This window comes from Squalius cephalus (genome assembly GCF_949319135.1).
Source record: "Squalius cephalus genome assembly, chromosome: 10".
Classification (NCBI taxonomy): domain Eukaryota; kingdom Metazoa; phylum Chordata; class Actinopteri; order Cypriniformes; family Leuciscidae; genus Squalius; species Squalius cephalus.
In genome coordinates this window covers 6122963-6139080 of record NC_137131.1, presented here as the reverse complement: position 1 = coordinate 6139080, position 16118 = coordinate 6122963, and the positions used below count along the sequence as shown (strand labels likewise).

At 35.6% G+C, this 16118-nt stretch overlaps 3 protein-coding genes across 9 annotated transcripts in view; 2 read left to right on the top strand and 1 right to left on the bottom strand.

Annotated features, from left to right (window-relative positions):
• slc16a1a (solute carrier family 16 member 1a) overlaps positions 1-4420 on the top strand; it is a 35338-nt gene extending 30918 nt beyond the window's left edge. For all 6 annotated transcript variants that reach the window (XM_079883968.1, XM_079883967.1, XM_079883965.1 and 3 more), the window contains 3 exons: positions 1390-1533; positions 2016-2810; positions 3515-4420. In XM_079883968.1, coding sequence (XP_079740094.1) covers positions 1390-1533; positions 2016-2810; positions 3515-3744 — 1169 coding nt within the window. In that variant the 3' untranslated portion in view covers positions 3745-4420. The remainder of the gene's footprint in view (positions 1-1389; positions 1534-2015; positions 2811-3514) is intronic.
• Positions 4421-4735: 315 nt separating this feature from the next.
• On the top strand, positions 4736-13174 carry sycp1 (synaptonemal complex protein 1). The gene is made up of 31 exons (XM_079883957.1): positions 4736-4877; positions 5150-5276; positions 5403-5481; positions 5655-5698; positions 5865-6029; positions 6123-6190; positions 6293-6366; positions 6474-6532; positions 6653-6719; positions 6845-6918; positions 7034-7142; positions 7222-7316; positions 7459-7643; positions 8272-8339; positions 8430-8491; positions 8576-8692; positions 8792-8896; positions 9038-9141; positions 9486-9603; positions 10026-10096; positions 10191-10272; positions 10365-10427; positions 10858-10974; positions 11085-11195; positions 11640-11732; positions 11969-12094; positions 12177-12305; positions 12388-12459; positions 12559-12666; positions 12825-12908; positions 13000-13174. The coding sequence occupies exons 2-31, from the start codon at positions 5151-5153 to the stop codon at positions 13138-13140; spliced, it is 2916 nt and encodes a 971-aa protein (XP_079740083.1). The 5' UTR covers positions 4736-4877; position 5150; the 3' UTR covers positions 13141-13174.
• On the bottom strand, positions 12946-15724 carry LOC307165904 (uncharacterized protein). Of its 2 annotated transcripts, none has more exons than XM_079883975.1 (4): positions 15623-15724; positions 14414-14933; positions 14159-14323; positions 12946-13889 (listed from the first exon to the last, which is right to left on the bottom strand). In XM_079883975.1, exons 2-4 carry the CDS (start codon positions 14910-14912, stop codon positions 13648-13650), a joined length of 906 nt encoding a protein of 301 aa, XP_079740101.1. In that variant the 5' UTR covers positions 14913-14933; positions 15623-15724; the 3' UTR covers positions 12946-13647. The 2 variants fall into 2 exon arrangements, with proteins under 2 accessions (XP_079740101.1, XP_079740102.1); XM_079883976.1 differs by having other exon boundaries at positions 14159-14320; positions 15623-15723.
• Between the last annotated feature and the right edge of the window lie 394 nt (positions 15725-16118).

Below are 16118 nucleotides of genomic sequence, written 5' to 3'. Positions count from 1 at the left end.
AGCCCTACGAACAAGCACAGCAAACATTGCATTTGTTTATTCAAATTGCAACTGCAATTTTTATCAGAGAATCGCAGTTATATTTTCCCCCCAAATAGTGCAGCCCTACATGTATATAGCCTACTTCTCTCATATTTCTTATAGAGCAGGAATGTTCAAATCTGGTTAAAGTACTGGTATTACTAGTTGTTGTGGGGTAAACCAGGGATGTAACCTGACACTAATGAATTTCCGTATTTATAAGTGTGTAAATGTTTTCTTTCGTACATGTTCGCTCACAGTGACTCGCTCCTCCACTGTATGAGGTGGATTAGAGAGGCAAACAAGGCAGTCTATTGTACTGGGAGGCTGAAGACGTGCAGGCGCTCGCCATCGCTCCCCGGTTTTTACATGATTAACAGGCTTCCTTCCTACATTCATGATAGGATTTGGACTCTGTACATGAAATGCTTAAAACACTCACGTAACTGCAAATAATTTTGTAATCACTGTGTTTGCTACTGCAGGGGAGTATATCAGAACACTTTGGTTTGTTAGGGCTAAAGTTTGCCACTGGAGTGAAACATATCTGAATTATGATTTAGTAGAGCATGTCTTCCAGCCACTGCATTTCACAGGTAACATCTTTTCCTCAGTTAGCTGGATGATGGTGAGAAACAGCAAAATCTGCAGTTTGATGATTACTGCAGTAATATGCAATGTCAAATTCTATTGTTCTTCCCCACAGAGCTGCAATGCCCTCTAGTGGTCTGAACGGAGACTATCAACTTTCACCATGAAATCTAAATATTTATTTATCCTTTTTAATTTTGAATATACATTGCTGATGTTATTGTGAACAGTTAATCTGTGCTTAAAAGAAAATAGATGTACATCTTTGTAATCTTTCATCATAATGTAATAACTTGCTCCTATATTCTAAAACATCATTCCTTTGATAGGCCAAGCCATCTTTTTTTTTTTCAATACCATCAAATCCCAATGGATAAAATCAAATCCTGGGTTACATTTTCTCTCTCTCTTGTTGAGTTTACTGATAACTTGGAATTGGCTGTTTCTTGAACCATTGTTCTTTTTTAGTTTGTAGCTTGATTTTTCTTTACCACATATCTAATACTTATTCTCAAGCATACGTTTCAACAGCCCCGTTATCTTCTTGGTAACCAAGGGGGGATATTAACATGCCTAAGACTTTTGCACAGTACTGTATATATATATATATATATATATATATATATATATATATATATATATACGTTATGCGTAAAATTAAATATAGATATATTATGTGCAATCATGTTTTTGTTTTTATTTTATATTTATTTATTTATTTTTGTGTGCGTGTGTGTGCAGAATCTGACAGCTTGTATTTCCAATTTTTGTTCCCAGGTCCTGTCAGCAGTATCCTGGTCAATAAGTATGGAAGTCGGATCGTTATGATTTTAGGAGGCTGTCTCTCAGGAGCAGGGCTCATCGCTGCCTCTTTCTGCAATACTATTGAGGGCTTGTACTTCTGTGTCGGTGTTTTAGGAGGTATAAATAAAATCAATTATTTATTTTTTTTAAATGGTCAAATGTTATATTAGGTGTCCTTAACTACTATAGTTACATTTAAAAAAAAAAAAAACAAGTAAAATGTACGTATTGTATTCATATTGTATCGCAATACACTTTTGCTGCTATATTGAGGTAGGATATGGCAAAGGTTAGGGACAGGTTTGGTGGTGTGGTTAGGCAGCTGTAATTATATGCAGGTATTTTTTTTAAATACAAGTACAATGTAAAAACATGTATGTACACAATAAGTGTATTGTATCAAATTATTAGTTTAAATGTAGGACTGAAATATTAGTTAAAGACACCTAATATAAAGTGGGATCTTTTAAACATAAATCGTTGCACTTGTCATGCAATTTGTAGTAGCACTCCTGTTGATGCTACACTCTTGTGACACATTTTAATATCACCCTGGGGACCAGTTTTCTTTTTTAACTGTTTGTTATGATGTTTTCCAGGTCTGGGACTGGCATTCAATCTCAACCCAGCTCTCACAATGATTGGAAAATATTTCTACATAAGACGCCCGATAGCTAATGGTATCGCTATGGCTGGTAGCCCAGTCTTCTTGTGTACTCTGGCTCCTTTAAACACTTGGTTCTTTGAACGTTTCGGCTGGAGAGGGAGTTTCTTGATTCTGGGTGGACTTTTGCTCAATTGTTGTGTAGCTGGATCACTGATGAGGCCCATTGGGCCAAAACCCCAACCTGCTGTTAAGGCTGCTAACAATAACAACAGAGCTAGAGAGCAAAAGACCATGATAGAGATCATCAATGGCTTTATCGATCTGACACTCTTCAAGCATCGTGGCTTCTTGCTTTACCTATTGGGTAATGTGGTCATGTTCTTCGGCCTCTTCACTCCTCTTGTGTACCTCAGTAATTACGCCAAGAGTAAAGAAATTCCCAAGGAGAAGGCAGCTTTTCTGCTCTCTGTCCTGGCCTTTGTAGATATGGTTGCACGGCCTTCAATGGGAATGGTCGCCAACCTGAAATGGGTGAGACCAAGAGTGCAGTACTTCTTCGCCGCAGCTATTTTCCTTAATGGTGTGTGCCACCTGCTTGCCCCTCTGTCCACAGACTACTTAGGGTTTGTGATTTACTCTATCTTCTTTGGGTTTGCCTATGGCTGGCTGAGCTCAGTGCTGTTTGAGACTCTCATGGATCTCGTAGGGGCTCAACGTTTCTCCAGTGCTGTAGGACTGGTGACGATTGTGGAATGTGGGCCAGTGTTACTGGGGCCTCCTTTACTAGGTGAGTATGGAGTGTGTTTACGTCTCATACTTTATCATACATGCATGTTTTATGACCTCATATTAATTGAGAGACTACATATTGTATTTGTATTTATACACAGCAGAAGCATTTAAAGTGCCCCTTTTATGCTTTTTTCGGATAATACCTTTCATGTAGTGTGTAATATAGCTGTTTGTGAATGTAAAAGGTCTGCAAAGTTTTAAAACATCGAAGTGAATGACACAAGAAAGAACCGATTCTGAACTGAATCCGATTCTGAAACAAATCTTCAGTAATTCCAGCCTCCATGTTTGGGTTGTTTATAGAGACCGAATCCTTGATCGAACCATTTCAGACATTGCAATGTATGAGAAAACTAAAGTGCTTTTTTTTTCTACCGTGAATGCATGTACAACCTTAAACAAAACAAAATTAGGAACCTTTAAAATTGCATAGGTACGCTTTAAAATGAATCAGTGAAGGCAAAGGGTAGTTAAAATATTTTTGTTTTGTTTTTTTACTAAGAAATTAACAGTCAAATGACCTAAGAAATTCATTTTCCCTAATACATTCAGGTTAATATTAACCTGAAATCCTGGTGTTTATTTAAAAAAAAAAAAAAAGAAGTATTACCTAAATTTTTATCACATTTTGTTGATAATGGGTTGATGGATCCCACTTGGATCACTGACCTTTTTTTTTTTTTATGTCTACGCTCACAGGTAAGTTCAACGACATCTACCATGACTACAAGTATACTTACATGGCCTGTGGATTTATCCTGCTGGTTGGCAGTTTGTTTCTGTTCATCGGAATGGGCATCAACTACAGGCTGCTTCATAGAGAGGCCAAAGAGGAATCCAAAAGAGCCAAACTGCAGGAGGAACCTGGCAAAGAAGTTAAAGATGCACTGAAAGTACCCAATAAGAATACTGCAGAGGATGGTGTGTGACACTGGCTGATTGGTGTTATTCTGGGTGATCCTTACATTTATACACTCTCCACATTGAAGATTTAGTTACAGATATCCATCCTTGGCCTATTCAGGCGACTGAGTCAGTGATGCAAACATTTAAGTGCCTTGCATGAGTGCACACTGCACAGTAATGCAAATTATATTTTTTAATTTTATTTTTAGAATTTAACTTGAGTTTAAAAATGTTGCCTTCTAACAAAAAAGACACTGGAGTAATAAAAAAAGCAGTAGATATACAAATAGTGTATGTTGTTAAATATATGCACAAATGAAACATAACTTGGTAAATATTTTCATTTTTGTCAGTATCCATGCACACTTGCCAATGTCTGTTATTTTGTGTATTCTTATGTGTATGTGCATAGCCTAGCAATGTAGTGATGAAAGATTGTTTACTTTTTGTAAACTATGTAATGATTTTCATTTAAATAAAAATTGTATTGTTTCATATCACCTTTCAAGTGCTGGGTGTTAACTCCTGTGTTCTGTTGAGATTTACAATGATGTAAATCTTATTTTTCTCGATGACTTCTTTTGCAAAATGCATATCAGACCTTAAGTCAAAGCCCATTTGATGTTACCCTTTGTTGGATGCACCTTTCATAAATGTGACAGGAGCTATCCAAAATAAAATGTTCAGTTGTGCTTTTGGAAATAATAATAAATAAATACATATACAATAAAAGAAGAAATAAACAACTGGCAGAAGTTTATCTCTACACCAATCAGAAAATGTCAGCATGTGAGAGAATGCAATGCGTTTGTTTTATGTTACCTTGGGTCTCTGAGGCGCCGAAATGTTTCAAGTATTTGAAAGCTTCCGAAATACCTTTGAAGCATGCCATCAAGGTTAAAACTGTTAAAAAGGTTTTGTAATAATTAGTAATATTTTGGAAGTTATGACTAATATGGGGCAACCGTGTTCATTTCAGTTGCTACTGCTGTTGCATAAAGTGAATGTAGCGCGTGGCTGGAACCGCGGCGCGCAAACCATTTCAAAATCGGCGTCACGCGAGTCAAACAACTGACGTCAGGGAAAAACCGTTGGTTAACGGAGTCGTATCAATCATAAAAACAGTTCAGAAGGAGCTCGTGTGAATTGTTTGAAGGTAAAAATGTTTTAAAATTACGTTTAATTACGTAAACATAGTTTATAAAAGTGGAGGAGTAACGAAAATGTGACGATTTTGATCATTTGTAAGGAAGAACTTACAGCCTACCGTTCACGTTAACTGTCTCAACATTTTCGACTTTCTCAGCTAACGTTAACGTTAGCCAGTAACAGTTAATGTTATCTCAAAAGGGAAAAGCCCTGAACAATAAAACTATTCGGTGTAAAGTCCTGATGATTTTTTAAGTGCTATTTCGTTTGACTCCACAGAATGCAAAAACCATTCAACTTCAAACTGTTGGTGCCCCCAAGAGCTCATTTGAATCAAGTGTATGCAGTGAAGCCTCAGGAAACAGGCTTGTTTGAAGAAAACTCTGTTTTTTCTCCTTCGGATCAGGTTGGCAAACTTGTAAATTCTCTGTTTGTGCTACAATGTTGCTATTTGACCTGTGGCTGCCTGCTAAAACTGCTGTGTGAACTTTGAATGAATTAGAATGATAGGCTACATGTATTTTGTTTGTAGAGTTACAAGTGTTCAGATATGGAGACAAGCCTTCCATTACCATCCAAAATGGTGCTTCCTACGAAGGCATCCAGACCAGGTAACATTTATAAAGTCTAAAATGTAGAGGTGTAACGTCACGTTAATATTTATGAATAAAATGTTTTTAGTAGGTTTTAATTTTATTAACCTTTTAATAAAAGGTTTTAATGTAGTGTCAATTCCAGTCTTAAAAGCAACATGTTCATTAAACCTAATACTTTGTGATTAAAGAGGGTATGAAGAAGGTTGCAGTCATGCCAATGGAAAAGGAGGAGGTCAGATCGAATGCTCATTTCATTTTGTATTTTAGTTTATTGCTTAAAAGATTAATCATTCATATATTTGAATACTATATAGTGAGGTCCATGTTATGAATTCCGTAAAATGCATAATGAAAATAAATCTAAGCAGTTTAATTACTATGGTGCTTTTGCATTATAGACATCCTTAAGATCCAGCCAGCTGTACTCCAGATTGCTGGATGAAGCTGAGAAAATTAAAATGTGGAAGTTCAGAGTAGATTCTGAGAATTCACAAAAAGACAGGAAGCTTCAGGAGAACAGAAAAACCATTGACACGCAGCGCAAAGCCATTCAAGAGCTTCAGGTAAATAATTTTTGGGTAGTACATTTGTTTTACTTCATTTTTATTTTCTGTCTGCTTTACTAAAGACAGAATTATAAATTATGTCTGTTGCAGTTTGCAAATGAAACTCTGAGCATGAAATTAGAGGATCAACTCAATGAGAATGAAGACCTTAGAAATAAGTATGTACATCATGGGTAATATTTAAATAAGTACATACAGTACTATATTATATTATATAATAATAATATTATATCATATTATATTATATTTTTATCATGCAGAAGTAATGCTACCAGAAATTTGTGTAACATACTAAAGGACACATTTGAGAGATCTGCTGAGAAAATGAATCTGTGTAAGTGTGAGAGCATGTTAATATATGTCATATAGCATAACATAATGTATTAATTCATTACCAATTATTAGAGAACAATAATGTGTTTTTCATTTTGCCTGAAATAGTTGAGGCTGAACGGGAAGAAACTCATGATCTGTTTATACAGAACAGTGAGAATATTCAGGTAACTATATAATGAGTGTATTATTTACTTATTTATCTAGTGCTGGTGAAGCGTGGGGAATATGTCCAACCCTAGATTGGGACAATCCTTTTCACGACACTGTAATTTGTTCATTTGCAGAGGATGGTGGCAGCATTTGAAAGTCTTCGAAAGCAGGCAGAGGCTGATCAGCAGGAAATGTTGACATGTGCTCATTTTTAAATCATTTGTCTAATTATTTTAAAACTCTAAGTAAATTCATTTTAAGCATGTACTGTATTTGACACAACAAAATGAAACATTTAAACATTGTTTTGTTAACACATCCTACAGTAAGAGAATGCCTTGCACAGTTTGAGGATCTTAAAGTGAAGTTCCAGAGTGAATGCCATGTGAAGGAGAAGGAGGTTAGTCTTTATTTTGAGTGATCTTTTATGCATACTGTAACACTCACCTGTCTTTGTGTTCATGTTGTGACTAAAACGCATATCTATGTTGTGTTCCTTGCTTTGACTTGTTGAGGTTGCCATGCTTCAAGAAAAACTCCAAGAAAAAGAAAACAATCTCAAAGATTTTTCAGTTAAATTACAAGAGGCAAAGCAAAGCTGCAGTCTGCTAGAGGAGTCTGCAAGTAAGAATGCAGGACATATTGCATAAGTCTTTCCTTAATTTTTCCACAAGCCATGTATGTTCACTCATATTGTTTTTAGGGAAACATCAGAAATTACTAGAGAATGTTACACAGGATCGGGAGGTGCTTGAGGAAAAACTCAGGGTGACGGAGCAACTCAAATGGGAGATTGAGGTTTGTCCTTGAACAAGGTCTTACTCTTAATACAATTGTTTTGGACTTACTTGTAAAGGTAGGTAGTGCATAAAGGTTAAAATAATTCATGTTATTGTTTTGCAGTGTTTTATATTGTATTGTATTGTATTTCTTTCCCAAGGAAAACCAGAGAGCCTTAACTGACAAACTGGAGCTAAGCAAGGAAAACCATGAGAAAGTTCTTCAAAAGAAAGACACTGAACTAGAGGAACTAAACAACATCAAAGAGCTACAGTCAAACCAACTTGCAGAGATGCAGCTGACAGTGAATTCTTTGCAGTCCTCACTAACATCTGAGATACAGAGGTACTTCATAGTATATAAGTTCAAGATCTAGCATAATTAGGGATGGATATCATTCAAAGATTTTCAATACCGATACCTTGACTTCAATACCAGGTCCTGAACGATACTTTTCTTCCATACCAATTTTATGAAATCTGGTTTAACAATATTACTTTACAGATTACCTAAAAAAAACTTTGGTTTGTTGACTTTTTTTTTTTTTTACATACTCAAAGACTCAAATAAGCCACTGGGGGGCCGAATATGTGGCTCGCGCTCAAGCTTTCCTTAAAGCACTGGCAAAAGTAGCCTGATGATTATGAATGTGTCGGGGAAAAAATAGCAAGAGACATTTTAATTGTTTATTAATAAAATAGTGTTTTCTGAGACTGTGTTGACTGCAAAGATGAAGTTGACGTTGCTGACTCGTCATCTCCGCAGTATAGTGAACACACACGCGCCTATAGAGAGAAATGCACCTTTCATTTGGATTGAATAATCAGAGAGTATTTGTTTTCGATTCGAATTGGTTCGTTTAAAAGTAGACATTTCAAGCTTATAGCACAGGTGTAAATGAAGTACAATATTAAACCAAGAACTTTAATAATTCATTTTAATCCATATTGAAATGATTCCTTTGTTTTCACAGGGTACAAGACCTTGAGACAAAGATAACCTCAGTGGGGAATAAACTCAGTGTCAAAAGCGCAGAATTGGGTGTGTTAAGTTTGTAAATGTTAATAAATAATGGCGCAGTTGCATGCTTTGTACCATTCTAAGATCATTGGTTTCATTATTTTCATGCAGAAGTTATCAAGGGTCAGAAAGAGGACCATAGCAAGCAAATACAGATACTCCGAGATGAGCTGGTATGTATTTCCCCCTCTTTTTAAGCATTTTTATTCTATGATTTATGCATTTATGAAACTAAGCTCACAGTATTTCTTTAACAGAATGAGAAGTCAAACTCACTCTGCTCTATAAAGGAGGAATTAAAGACTAGTGAGGTTCAGATGCTCCAGGTTATTGCTTCACTTGAAGAGAAACAAAGTGAGGCAAATCATTTGAAGGTGAGTAGAAGGTCATTAAGCATTCATCGGCATAGTAAAATGCATCCTCCATAATTTCAATGCTACATGTGCTTCATATCTAACATTCACCCCTCTCAGGATGCAGTGGAGAGTGTCACCACAGAAAATAAAAACATGATGGAGGCCCTGACAAAAGCTAGACATGATAATGAAGAGCTGCAAGAAGCTGTTGTTTTAAAAGAGGTCAAGACATTCTTCAGTTTTTGTGCATTTGTGGCATATTGTTACAGTTTTTCACTATATTACACATCATGTATATTTATTTGAGTTAAGTATGACAAATACTTTAGATACTCAAATTGAATGTGTACATCTTTCATCCAGGCTAAATTGAAAGAGATGGAGGAACAATTGTCAGGAGCTTTGGAGAGCTGTTGTAAATCATCTAAAGAGGTAGAAAGATTGGAGAGGGACTTAAAGGAACAGAAGTAAGAGCAACCACAACCTGTCTGGTTTTACACCATTAATCTTCAAATCTCAAACTAAACCTCTAATTTATTGCATACTGATTCACATACTATACAGTTAATCTTGATATGGGTAGTAATGTAAGGGAGGTAATCTATCTTTGAATTATTTTAGCATCAAAATGTTTTGCAAATGGATATGTGTAATTAATGGGATGTCGGCTAAATTTCTTATGAGAAAATTAGTTAAAAATGTAATGTTAATTTAAATCTCATTAAATTAAGCGTGTTGGACATTTTCTATTGTATAATTGAGATCTGTTCAGTATTTTATTGAACTTATTAAAGTTGTTTTTTGCTTGAAGGGATTATTACAAGGAGCTGATGTTGAAGTTTAATGACCTGCAGATGCAGAAAGACATCATTCAACAACAGGTTGATAGTGGTGCTTTAGAGGAGAAAGTCCTTCAGTCTCATCTAATGGTTTGTAAATTAAATCAAGTCTCTAAATTTATTTATTTATTTATTTGAAGAAAAAAAAAAAGGGACAATACATATTAATGAACATTTTCACAAATGTAAATATGTCAGATTATAGCCTTAGGATAATTTCCATCTGCAGACCCCCTGGCAGGTTGGTGTTACACACAAATTAATAAATACATACAAAGACACTATATACAGACTATATACAAAGAGACAAGGACAAGAACAGTGATCACATCATGTTAGAACAAACAATAACAACAAGAATGGACAACAAAGGACATATAGAAAACAGGAAAGCATCGACTGTATTGCACAAACCACAATTTTGCCCATGCCCTGTCCTAAAATGTTGTAAATTTACAGAATGACCTCAAATGCTGCATGTGATGGTTTGTTTGTTTATTTGTTTTTTACAGGAAAGCAATTTAAATGCCGAACGGGAAAAGACAGAAAAAGATAGACTTGAGAGAGAGAAGCAACAGCTTCAGTAAGACTGGAGGAGACTTTTTGTCTTGCGACATTGCAAATTTGGTTTCATTTATCATTTTATTTTGTCTTGCATGTACAATTTCATATTCCAGGGAACAGGTGAATATTTTATCTGCAAAAATTGCTGGTCAGGATGAAGAGAGAAAGAATGCTCAGGAGCAGTTGAGAGAGAGTGTGCGTTCTTGTTATTATACTATATTATTTAGTTTGTTGACGTGTGTAATCTCATGTGTTTAACAACAATTCATGTTTAATCACCCCAACAGGGCAAAGGTGCAAAGAGAGAACTTCTCATAAAAGAAAAAAAAATCAAAGCATTAGAGTCAAAGGTAAAAGATCAGATTGTGTTGTACTTGTACAGTATTGTGCACTGTACTCAAACACATGTTTTTAAACTGAAAATTGTCTTAGAACCAAAACAAAAGCTCAAAAGGAATGTATTAAAGAGGTTTCACTTATTTTATAAAATGATAATGTTATAAGAAGCTTGTTGAATTCAACATGAAGTACATAAACATGAAATACATGAAACGGCATTTGCAACCCATTTTGCTTAAAGGGTATTCAGGATTTTATTCATTTTTATTTCAGCAGGTCTTTAGAGGGGAGGGTGTGAAAAATAAAAGACCCTGGTGAAATTCATTTCATTCGTGACAAGTTTTCTTTAGAGGATTTAGATTGCATACACTGCTTTTTCATACATTTGAATTATGAAGTAAAACAGTGGTCATGTTACAGTATTTTACATATTTCTCTTAGATGAGTAAACTTAAGGAAGATTCGGATAATTTAAAGAAACGTCAGGAAGAGGAGCTTCAGAAAATTCGCTCTGACTTTGAAGAAAAATCAACAGCAGAGGCCCAACTCAACCTTGAGGTGATTTTTTCCCCCCATTAAATGCAGTAACTGGAAAAAAACAATAACAAGACATGATGCAAATAATGGTTATGTTTTATTGTTGTTTTGTATTTTGTTTTTGTTTTTAGATGCAAAAACTGAAGCAAACAGCCATGGAGGAACTGAAGAGTAAAGATGACACAGAAATTAAATGCCAGCAGAAGATATCAGACATGGTTGCTTTGATGGAGAGGCACAAGGTCATTATCATTCTTAATATTTTCCAGTGGTCTCTAAAATTCTACAATATTTTCAATTGTTTTTAGGAAGGCTGCCCTAGACTCAAGATTTTTCTAGTCGACTAGTAGTCGTTCATTACTAGTTAGTCGGTGATTAGTCGACTAATCACGTGTTTATATTAATAAGCCATAAATCAAAATAACGAGCCTTCTATATAAAATACACTCAAGCGCACTCATAAAGCTTGCCACAGCGCACCGGCAAAAGTAATGATTATGAGTGTCGTGTAAAAACAGAAGGACACTGTTTAAACATTGTAATAATTTATTGGTAATGTTTTCTGTGTTTTTGGCTGCAGAGATTTAGTCAATGATGCTGACTCGTCATCTCCACAGTAGTGGACGCAGCCCCAGTTTTTAGCCTCTTTTCATTCATTTTAATGTATTTTCTTTCTTTTTTTGCAGCATGAGTATGACAAAATGGTAGAGGAAAAAGATGCAGAGCTGAGTGAAAAACGGATGAAAGAAGCTGAAGTCAACGCAAGCAAAGCATCACTGGTAAATACTTAATTCTGTTGTTTGCACTGAATATCATACTCAGCATAACTGAGTTGTCATTAAATGCCTGAGATGCTAATCCAAAAGTCCTAGGTCCAAAAGATTAATAATTACATTTATTGTAGAGTTATCATTGTGTTTGAGACATTTAACCAAAGGTTGCTGAAGCGAGACTTTGTACCTTTAGTAGGTATAATATGTGAAATCTCTAAAAACCAAATAACCTATAAATGTAGGACCTGGAGCTGTCCCACTTGCAAGTGGAAAATGATGAGCTGAGACAACAACTTGAAAAGCTCAAAGGAGAAAAGATGGCCTTGAGGACACCAGTTTCATCTCTTGAAAAAGACACACTTTACCAGGTATTGTACCTTGTCATTTGAGATACCATAGGTATACATGGGAATTTAACTTGAACAGTACAACATGTAAATCTTGTTTTAGATTACTGAAATCAAACCAAAGAAGGGAGGAAACAAGATCTCTAAAACTCAAAAAGCTGGCACCACTAAGAAGAGACTGTATGAGGAAGAAAATGAAACTCCATCACGAAATACATCTTACACTCCTGTTGTAGGTTTTTTTCCATTATCTTTGTGCATTTTGTACATATTCTTCACATCTAACAATCTTTTTTTATTATTATTGGTGCAAGGGAGAAGTGAACGAAGTCCTTCATACCCCATTATGGAGCCTGAGCAAAAAAACTCGAACACCTCAAATAAAGGTATGGGGGCAACCTAAATTGTTTGCACTAGTTATTATTCATCTTAAGCGTTTATACCAGCCAGACAGTTTATTTATTTATTCATTCATTTTGCTTCAGTCATTCAGAATCCGCACACCACCCTCACCTGAGATTAAGGGGTCTTGGAAGAAAAACATTCTGAAGCTGGACCCAAAGTCAGACAACTCCGAGAGCAATGACATACTGGTAAATTGTATCTACTGTCACTCTATTCGCATACCATTAGTATTGTGCTATAAACAGACTCTTCAGTGCTCTGCTTATTTATTTGTGGTCAACTCAAGTAAATCCTTAGGCTTGTGTTTTTTTACTCTTTCTTAATTCTTTCTTAATCTGGTGTGCAGAGTTTCTCTCCAAGACCTGTTAAATCAAAGAAACCTATGCAGCCAAAAGACCCAAACACTGAGAGTTTGGACATGGTCAAGAAGGTAAAAAAAAAATCACATTACACCAGTTTTTTAAAAAATTGTCTTCTTTATGTTCTTATTTTGACTGTCTTCATGTGCAAATGATGTGCAGGTGCAGAGCTCTTTCATGTGCAAGTCTCCAGGAACAGCGCTGAAACTGGCTGCAATGAAGAGAATGCGAGATGCTGGATGGACCACCGTTAGCAGTTCAGATAAGAAGAAGAAAAAAGTTATAGACAAAATCTTTGCTTGAAACTGTATGCATAAAAAATGTGATTATCCTTTTTTTTTTTTTTTTATTACATAGTGCACATGACACACCTTAGACACTAGCTTTTGATTGTTTTTAATTTCTACTGGTGTTTGAATTAGCAGAAATATTTATATTATTTATTCTAAGCTCTCAAAACAATTTCACGTGATAGTATGTTCAGTTAATATACAGTACCTTACAATATTTATCAAAAGATGTTCCTGGTACAGTTGTTGGTTGCAGTTACAAATCTTTGTATTTACATTTATATGTGTGTACGGTATTTACATTTATAATTGTGTTTTTTTGTTATGTTCACTAATTTCATTAGTTCAAAGTAAAAAAAAAAAAAAAAAAATTTAAAAGTAGTAGTTTGAAAATAGCCTTTTTTACCAGCCTTTTTCATTGAAGCTTTAAGTAAAAGCAACATTTTCATCTCAAAATGTGAACTGAAAAAACTTTTTTTGTTTTTGTTTTTTGAATAAAAAGAGGTTTGTTGCTGAGATCTTAAGGCTCTTGGTCATGTGCATGAAATGTCTGAAAGGTGGAGGTCTCGTTGTCAAATGCTCTGTCTTGATCCTCTCTCAGAAACTCCAAGCAGAACTGAGTAGGTCTGGAAGCAAATCCAGGTATGCCTGTCTGGAATTCTTCCTCGTTCTGCACTGTCATGGTGGGGTTGTAAATCTGAGGGCCATCATAGAGTCCTCCTGAAATGACCAGCGTGTCATCTGCCACTGCAAATGGCTCACCTGTGAAAGCAATTTACAGACAATACAGTAATACTATTCATAGTTTTTATTGTGAGTATATATTCTTTGTGATTACTATGAACTAGATTAAATGGGCTTGCCCATGCACAAATTGATGGCATGGTGTTGGACTTTGCCTGACAACTTTCCCAGACTATAACCCATTTCTATGGTGTCATCAGCTCATAAGGTTTTGTTTTTTTTTTTATGAAAAAAATCAAGGCTATTGGTAAACACCACTAATAAGATCATAAACAGATTCTCCTAACCTGCATCTTCATTCTGGAGACGGCGATGAGTATATTGGATACTTCTCTCTTTGCTTCTGCCGTACTTGTACACAAAGTTCATCAGAATTACCAGAACTATTACACCAAGCAGAATGCTGAATAAAATAGTCAGAGATTTCTCTGAATGATTCAGGCCACCACCTGCTTTAAAATAGAGGTAGGAATAGTTAAGCAGGATACACATATTTCATTATTTGGCTTACATTATTAATGCTAGAATATGTTCAAACCTACCTTGAGATTCATTGGAAGAAGTTGTGCCATTTTGAGTTACAGTGGGAAAAGTAATCGCTGTTGTTTTGGTCACTGGTGCTGCAGTGCTTGAAGCAGCAGTTTCATTGTTGCTATGAGTGCTGTTGTCTGTAGAAGTGCCAGCTGTTGAATTGATGTTGATTGTTGTGAATGTGACTGATTGGGTTGTCTGAGCATTTTCTGTTGAGTTTGGCTGCACTGCTGATCCTGTGACTGTTGCATTGCTTTGGATGGGTCCCAAAGTACTATTGAAGCCAGTAGGGGTCGTCTGGGTTGTCAAGGTGTTTTGAGTTGTACTACTATCATTGTACACTGAATTGCTGGATGAATTTGAAGCATTGTTCTCTGTGTGGTTTCTTGTTGCATTCAGAGGAGAAGCTTGTGACTCACCGATCATCTGTGCATTGGTTATATTATTCACAACCAATGAAAACAATATTAGTTGGCCACATACCAAAAGCCGAAGAGTTAACACACCCATAACTGTTGCAACTGCTTTCTCCTTGAAAAAAAAAACATACACAGAGCATTATTCAGTCTAGGTAAAAAAATAAAGGCATACACTTTCATACAGCGCATGACCTAGTTCAGTGTGTTTTATCTGTATGTGTGTGGTGTTGACATGTGGTTTCCTGCTAGGCGTTATTTCTGGTAAAAAAAAAAAGAACGAAAAAAAAGTCATTATGACTTCCTTAGTATTTTACTACTATATTCAGTCGATTATAGTCACTTGATTCAAACAATACATTTTTATTTTATTGTCCTGGATTAAAAAATAAAATGCATACTGTATGTTTAGAACACATAATGATGACTTATCTTCTTCTAAATTGCTGTATATCTAAAATGGCACTGACATGAAACTTAAGACAACAAAGAGCCACATGAATTGTGCATAAGTTAAACAAACAATCACGAGCAACCAGTTTTATTAATGCCATCCATCACAGACTTTCCTCACATAATTTAACATTCTCACAATTTTGTAGAATATACATCATGTAAATTATTTTGAGAACAACTGTATGCTGTGAATCTTAAGAAACTAATTGTACTTCTATCTCTTTCTCTTTCTCTCATCTCACTTTCGTTCTCCTACACCCTCTTGTTTGCGTAATTGTAGTAGTTTATATATATATATATATATATATATAAACATTATTAATATATGACAACAAGAGCAGAACTTACCTTGTAAGCTGAAACGAACCCGGTTAGTGAAACCAGGAAGTGTCTCGCAGCGGTTATTACACTCCCCCACCTGCTGCAGGCTCAATGCTTTTTCCACTCCCTAAAGAAAATGGCTCGGCTCCACGTCAAACAAACAGGTAGAGTGGGCCGGCCTTGAATGACTGACTTCCTTATCCAGCATCAAGGAGGCAAGTGCTCAGCCATTTTTAACCCTTCACTCTGAAGTACTTGTTTGATTTCAGTGTTTTTCTCCCTTTTCCTTTGTGTGTGTGTGTGTGTGTGTGTGTGTGTGTGTGTGTGTGTGTGTGTGTGTGTGTGTGTGTGTGTGTGTGTGTGTGTGTGTGTGTGTGTGTGAGTAAATGATATTCAGTGAGTTTGACATGTAATCATGTGTCAAATTTTATTTAAAAACCATTCAGATTTAATACAAAACCTTTTACTAAATATAGCTGTGTAAATGATTCAAAACTGAGGACAGCCCATATGCAATATAAAG

Excerpts from the sequence above, each read along its gene's own strand:
- sycp1 (XM_079883957.1), top strand. The coding sequence starts at position 5,151 with ATGCAAAAACCATTCAACTTCAAACTGTTGGTGCCCCCAAGAGCTCAT. Across the intron at positions 6,533-6,652 it reads AGAACAGTGAGAATATTCAG|AGGATGGTGGCAGCATTTGA; the intron begins GTAACTATATAA and ends GTTCATTTGCAG. Across the intron at positions 10,428-10,857 it reads TCAAAGCATTAGAGTCAAAG|ATGAGTAAACTTAAGGAAGA; the intron begins GTAAAAGATCAG and ends TATTTCTCTTAG.
- LOC307165904 (XM_079883975.1), bottom strand. The coding sequence starts at position 14,912 with ATGGGTGTGTTAACTCTTCGGCTTTTGGTATGTGGCCAACTAATATTG. Across the intron at positions 14,324-14,413 it reads TTCTTCCAATGAATCTCAAG|CAGGTGGTGGCCTGAATCAT; the intron begins GTAGGTTTGAAC and ends TCTATTTTAAAG. Across the intron at positions 13,890-14,158 it reads TCTCCAGAATGAAGATGCAG|GTGAGCCATTTGCAGTGGCA; the intron begins GTTAGGAGAATC and ends TTGCTTTCACAG.